This window comes from Seriola lalandi, unplaced genomic scaffold (assembly GCF_002814215.2).
Source record: "Seriola lalandi dorsalis isolate HSWRI2012SDOR001 ecotype SW California unplaced genomic scaffold, Sedor1 jcf7180002054692, whole genome shotgun sequence".
Taxonomy (NCBI): Eukaryota; Metazoa; Chordata; class Actinopteri; order Carangiformes; family Carangidae; genus Seriola; species Seriola lalandi.
In genome coordinates this window covers 116,921-124,392 of record NW_019525245.1, presented here as the reverse complement: position 1 = coordinate 124,392, position 7,472 = coordinate 116,921, and the positions used below count along the sequence as shown (strand labels likewise).

Here is a 7,472-nt window from a genome sequence, read left to right as displayed (position 1 = left end):
GTGTATATGTAGTGAATTATTTGACTCTTAAAATTATCTTTCTGTAAATGTCCAGTTACTTGGGACTGTGTTACTAGCAATTATTAGAGCTTCTTAATTTTCTTCTACAAATTACTATTATGTGGGGAAACTGAAAGGATGTAATATATATTTTTCTGACGCAAAGAGGAAGCCTTTACTTTATACCTTTGCTCACAACTCAAGAATTGCCAAATGTAATGCATAACATACAGCATGTGCATGACCCTGAAAACCACCTCCTCTAACTCTTTTGAAACTGTTATAGCCTAATTGACATAAGTTACATTGATTATTGAAGTCACTGTGCGATGGCAGCCATATGTTAATGATATATGCACAAATTAACTTTGTCAGATCCTGCCACAATAATTGAACCCACAGCATTATGATGTATTCAAATAACCACAATACATCTGCCAGTAGTCCCCCTTGAAATGTGGCAGAAATCATCCTTGTAAAAACTGAATAACTCTCAGGATTTGGGGATTCTGCAAAAAGCAGTAAGATTGTCTTTTACTATGTGATGCAGATTTTAAAAAATTGAGAGACCAAATTTAGAGGATGGTACAACCAGGGGTATGTGCTATCAGTGCTGAGAAGTATTTACTGTATTTTTACTCTGCAAAAACTGGATTTAGTATCATACCATCAGCTATCTTCATAAAACTACTTTGTCTCTGACATACCCTGTCCCCAGGCTCTCCTTGCCTGCCTGGAGGTCCGGCCAGCCCATAAGCACCGTCGCCTTGAAAAACGACCACGAGCCATTTCTGAGATAAACACTTCACATACTCAACCACTCGTATACTGAATCAATCTGCAACTACCTTGTCTCCTTTGCTGCCCTGAGGTCCTTTTGGCCCTCTAGGACCTTGAACCCCTGGAGCTCCTGGAGTACCCTGATGATAAAAATGTAATTAGTAAATGCAAAATACAAAGATGTATACTCATCTGGGAACTGAACATGTCAGCACATCATCAGTGATTGACAGCACTTACTGAGGAGCCCTTCTCGCCCTTCACAGCCACCCCATTGCCTACTCCTGGAGGTCCCTGTCAGCAAAGAGCGATAAGAGCTGAGAATCATTATGTTTGCATGCTCCTCCGGATATTTCTGCAGTGAGAGGACAAGCTGGTGATAGTGTGACTCACCCTCTCTCCTGGGCTGCCCTTGTCTCCCTGCAGAAACAGAAACAGAAACAGAGACAGAGACAGAGACAGAGACAGAGAGACAGAGAATACATAAGAGGCAATGGCACTCCCCGAGTTTAAAATAATATTAAAAACAATCCCGACAATTAAAAAAAAGTCACAGAAAGAGCACTGTTGTTACAAAAGTTTCCCTATAATAACCTACCCAAGAAACGTATATTCTTCATGTTCACAAAAACATTCACAGGTCGCTTACAAAAAAACTTGAATTACTGCCTCGCATTGGCATTTTATATTCAAGTCTTTCCAGTCATACTATATTTAAATACTTTGAGGGAATTTAGTGTATTGCATAATTAGCGTATGTATTCTTGAGTTATGGTCAAAAATGTGTTTTGTCAGGTCAGTGACCTTGACCTTTGAACTTTGACAACCAACATCTAATCAGGTAAGTCTTGAGTCCAAGTGAATGTCTGTGCCAAATTTGAAGGAAATCCCTCAAGGTATCGGTAATTGGACGGACAGACAGTCGGAGAAAACATGATGTCTCTCACATGGTGGCATGAGAGCCCACCACTCTGCTCCATATAGTATTTTAACATTAAGACAAACTGATACATGAAAACTGATGACAACACAGTACCAGGAAGAAAAATAAATTATTGAAATAATAGAAAAAAGTAACTGATCATTCTTTTTAATCCACAGAAAATCTGTTTTCATAACTGAGGATTTGAAAACTGATAAAATGCTAGTTTGAGGGAGTTGGTGAATTAGTTGGAACAGGAATCAAAATCTCAACATCTTCATATAGAGCAATTAATTTGTCTTGACAGCTGTTCTGACACACATGTATTAGAAATACCATCAATATCTGTCTCAAATATCAAATACAAACATTGATTTTTGGATGCACTGGAAAATATAAATAGTGAAGTCTGTGTACTGACATTCTTCTCATACTTGTGCAAAAAAAATAAAAATCATTACAATCAACTTTAAAAAATTAATGATATTGTGTAAGAGTAATCTGAGATTTGCATGCACATACAGTAAATGCTTGAGCCTCCACTGAAGAAACATAAAAGTGGCTCAATGCTACCATCATGTGTGTGTGTCTGGCAATAACTGTTTCATCTTGGAGTACTGGCTGGAACCCATGCCATTAAAACACCTCTAGAAAGCTGTGGAAAAGTGTAACACACATTTACAAAATAAGTACACACAAGAATAAAAATATTTTCCATGTTTTTTCAGGTTGTTTCAGCTCTAGATAGGGTGTATCTGTCACAGGGCCAGTGACTTTAGACAGTTTTTTTAATGAATGTATATACACTTCTGTGGTGAAATCTTGAAAATAAATTGTGCAGCCAACTACACCGAACTGGTAGGGACATGTAGTTACATCCAACCAGATTAAAGCAAAGTTTCAATCTCTAGATGACTAGAGTGTGACTGTTTGTTGGTCTGCTCAGCACACCTGTAGCTCTGAGATTGCTAGCTGAAAGAGTGAGGTTTTCAGCTGATTTTCTGTCAGCGACGATGATGACAACAGCACCAGGGACCCTCAGTCTGCATCCAGCTGACGGGGTCAAAAGATACTGCCTGGAGAAGGTTGCAGAGGCCTGCAGAGGGAGACAAACAATATTATAACTGCTAACTCACATAAAATGAGCAGCTACAGAAAGAAAGTTCATTAAGTGCAGAAAAGGAAAGAAATCTATAAGCAGATAGAAAGTGACAGAAACAAACTGACCAATGTTATTCCCCTGGCTTTCATCAAAGGGTGTGGACTGAATCTCTTGAAGCAGTGTGTCAGATCTGCCGCGACAACTGGGCAAGAACCAAAAACAGACTGTGGCATTGTTGTGTGTATAAGTTATGCATTTTTTATTGGGGGACACAAATGCACATGTTCTAAATGTTAAGGGGAGAATGTATCCCACTAAGTTTAAAATTAATGGTTTTCTGGCGTGTGTGAGAGAGGTTGCACTAGCGTTTTGGCAGATGTCTCTCAGCTGACATTTGAGTCCTTCACTTTTTACCCACTGGTTTGACACTTGGCAGAAGCTGACTCTCACCAGGTAGTCTGTCCCTGACCTCAGCTCTCACACAGTGAGGGTCCACAAAGGTCATCTTAATAAACATCATGTCTGCTAGGGTACACAGAGGGGGATATCACTCTAATCTATCAAACGTTAATCTCTACCTTAATCTCAGGCCCTCAGAATCTGTAGTGGGTTATTCAAAACATCTGCAGCATCAGGGATACAGGTAAATGAAATGGGCAAAATGCCTTTAAGTATCAAGATTGCTGATGCTGGAGCACCTGCTGTTGGTCATGTCTTTTCCCAGGAAAGCTTATCACAGTACCAAATTCTTTTTTAAAAAAAGGAAAGGAAGGGCAAAAAAGGGAGGGAAAACATCTTTTGACAAATTTCTTTCAAGAACGTGATCATAGTAATACAGTTTAAGAATGATTTAATATTTGCAGTTGTTTACATTGAAGGTAGTCAGCCAGGAATCTGGAGTTAATCAGTATCATAAATTAATCAGCCACAATGCCATATGACATACTGTATCTATCAACATTACCTAGTAATAGTAATACCTTAACATCATCCCAGCTGGCAGTATGGTGCCATGTGACAAAACATTAGTCTAAACATTAGTCCATTGAACTTTGAACTGTACTACAGTTGTGACAAAACTATTTTGATAGTAAGATTGTTTCTGTCGATTGCTCACCTGACAAAACATTTATCTGTGCTAACTCCTCAAACAGTTATTTTTTCTTTTTGTTGCAATCCCTGTCGTTTGAGTGTGTTGCTGTACATGTCCCTATGTGTCGTTTGAACAACACAGCACGACACAAGAACACAGTCAGACGACAAATCAGACGACATGCAGGACGTCAAGGCACCAACACCACATCCCGGCTAATCCAAACATGGACAAAGAGTCGGGGAGTGTTTGCAGTCAAGACTTCAAAGCCTGCTGGTTTCAGAGCTGTGGCAAGCATACATCTTGTTAGCATCGTTAGCACATCTGGGCTAAGCCAAGGCTAACTAATTTGCTGGCTAATTGGCTAGTTAACGAGCTAAGCTAACAAGTCAAATATGGCGAGCGCAGACACCAATACCTGCTAACTGGTGCTTATACATAAATAAAGTACTGGAAATTCACTCACCTCAAAACCCAGAAGCAAAGACTTCCACATCTTCTGATAGCCAATTAACCGCACAATAAGCCATATTATATGTGTAAATATACACACACACGTCCAAGCGGTCACGTTCAGTGATTCTCATTGGCTAAGGTCAACACCTGACAGACAGCTAGCGGCGAGGTAGTCTACCCCACTGAGCGGCTAGCCAACCACCCACACCCACCTGTGGCTCCAAGTGACCACGCCCCCAACTACGCACAACTTTAAGCCTTAATAAAAATTAATTATTTAAAAAAATCCAATACAACCCAATGCAGTTGTCATGAAGGGAGCCATTAGCTATAGGGACCAAAACCGTACCAGGCTGTGAACATGTTTATTTCTGCTGTAAAATTGGGCATTTTAACATCCTTAAATTGGCTGAATTTACTCACCCCGGTTTCAAAAACAACCACTGAGAGTGGAGTATGTTGAGCAGTTACTAATTTTAGTTACAAGCAATCACTTTACGTATTTAATATTGAGGTGTGGCGGACCTCAAGGTAAAGACAGGTCAAATTTGGAACAATATAAGCCCCTTTCCCGGTAAACTAGCATAACATGTTTCATATTGATTCATTCATTTTGTTAACGCAAAAAAAGTTAAACAAGTGCTGCTGTTCTCTCGTCAAAAAACTTCTCTGACAGAGAAATGGGGAGTTGAAATGTGTCGCAAACCGGGAACGAATCGTTGACTCCACTGTCTTGTCCAAGTCCAGTCACGAGTCCCAAAAATCAGGACTCAATCCTGGATTTCAGTACTACAACACTGGTACAATCATACAGTATGATTGGAAATGTTACAATTGACAGTTGCAAAGTAACTGATACCATTCTTCATCCCAAATTCAACAGGTGAAAACCTGAATATGAAACAATACCAGCCTTGAAATAAAACGCCAACATTGTCTCTCAGAGAAACTCAGTATTCTAGATGATGGTAGTTCAGTGTGACATTAAAGCAGTTTGCACAATGGCCCATACCTATTGTAAACACAATGATGGCTGAAGCTCTTAGCACTTCACTGGTAAGTAAACAGCTGTTAATGCTGACTTTGTAACAATAGCAAAACTTACAAATAGCTCCTCTAAGTCAGGTAAAGTAAGAGGAACAAGGTGTTGATGAAGCTGTGTGAGGCAGAGGGCAGAGAGGATGGGATAAGGGGTCATGGAAAACAAATAGAAAATCCAACTTTGTTTTTCTCAAACATTTGATTTATTAGAAATGCTTATTAAAATGTTCTATAATACTACATAAACAAAATGGTCTGTACCCCACAAACACAAAAGCTTCCATATTCAATAAACAATATAAAAAATAGCACATTTTCTCTGGCAGGTAAACATGCAGTCCTTCCCCAAAATAAAAAAAATTGAGTGCACAAAACATTCTTCATACTTAATACAAATGACAGACAGATATTTGTGCTTGCATTGTTATTATTGTGTAGAGAGGTAAGAGGAGTTATTTCCAGCATCTAGGGCTCTGAGAGTAAAAGTTTCTCCATAGATAACATTCAATGACTTATAATTAGAGCTCTTTTCGAGGCATGGGAGTCATCTAGTTGGATTAATTAATTTCAACTGTGTTGAAAAAATGTAGAGGCCTGTGGGAGAGAAGTCAATTGCAACTCTCAAGGTGCACTGTAGCAAGAAACCAGCCGATCATAGAACTTTAAAACTGCTGTATGTGTTGTTATGGGCCGAAGCTAGTTGTACAAATTATTTTGTCATATATTTTCTGTTTTTGGTCTATATTTACATAGATTAATTGAGATGTATATATCATTTGCACTGTTAACATGTAAAACTAAAGGTTATTGTTCTTTCAGTTTCGTTTTTTTACTTTGTAGAAACCTGTTAATACACATAGCAGTTTAAATCGATTCATTTTTGGATTCAGAGTCAATTCTGGATAAATTAATAATTTATGGTGCAGTTGATTGTTCTTTACTGAAGCTCTCATTTGCAACTTTGGATTTTGTCTTCCCTATAGGAATGGTTGTGGAGGTTATTGCTAAATACTTTAGGTTTTAGAGGTTTTTCTAACTAAAAGGCATAATTTATTTTTCTAATGTCAAAATACTATGCTAAAATGTTGTTGTTATCCAGGTAGCACCTGTGTTTCTATGTTGAGGAACATTACAAGAAGATTATCATTGAATAAACATTTAAAAATGCCCATTTCCAAAAGAAAAAATTCTTACAAAACCCACAAGTCAGCCTATTTCCCTCCCTGTTTCATTCAGTGATGCTGAGTGTCTACTTGTGTTCCCCCTTGTGTTTAGTTTTCATTATTTTTTTTAGACTTTCTCCTTCTTCGACACGTTACAATTCAGACAACAGCTATTCAAAATCATAATTACAAAAACAATTCCAAAACTGAGTCATAGTAAGTAGAATCCTAATTAACAGCTGTCAACAGGAAACACGGGTAGAAACAGGCAGATTGTTTTTTAGATTTTTCTTTGCATGGTTTTGAGAACATAAACCAAGGAGGCCTCTGGTTTCCCTCTCATCTCCCGGACGGGTAAGGTTTGGTTGGATTTAAAGACACAAACATAAACAAATCTTGACAAAATAATGATGTATAAAAGCTATATGAAGGCGAACATTCCTGTGGCTGAGGAAGAACTGGCCACAATCATCATGCTGCTTTCAAGGGACGAGAACCTGCACAACAGATCATTTGTTAGAGAGCATACATTGAATATCTGACATAAACTAGAGTGTGTGTGATTAAGTACCTTCAGTCTCCCCAAGGCAGACCTCTTCGCACTCCTCCAAGTGGAGGAAGCGGTTGTCGTTTCCTTCACAGCCGCTGTAGATGAAGGGCCTGCAGGCCTGAGCCTGACTGTTAAAGTACCAGCGCAGAGTGTAACGTCCACAACTGCCCTCCTCCATGGGGAGCTGGCACAGGTCTGCTGGAGCTGCAGAACACAAACACACATAAAGAGCGTGCACATGTAGACACAAAGAGGCATGCACAATGAGAAAAGGGCAGGCCAGGCAAAAAGGAGCAGAAGCAGAGCAGCGGTACCAACAGGGGACCCAAAACAAGCACTCATGACCACTGAGGTTAAAACCCAAT

The 7,472-nt window shown here is 39.1% G+C and overlaps 1 protein-coding gene across 1 annotated transcript in view; it reads right to left on the bottom strand.

Moving 5' to 3' along the window:
• Positions 1-5,574: 5,574 nt before the first annotated feature.
• Positions 5,575-7,472, bottom strand: part of LOC147818109 (uncharacterized) — a 4,207-nt gene continuing 2,309 nt past the window's right edge. Inside the window, exons 4-5 of the mRNA XM_087178617.1 lie at positions 7,129-7,311; positions 5,575-7,054 (exon numbers count right to left, since the gene is read on the bottom strand). Coding sequence (XP_087034743.1) covers positions 7,029-7,054; positions 7,129-7,311 — 209 coding nt within the window. The 3' untranslated portion in view covers positions 5,575-7,028. The remainder of the gene's footprint in view (positions 7,055-7,128; positions 7,312-7,472) is intronic.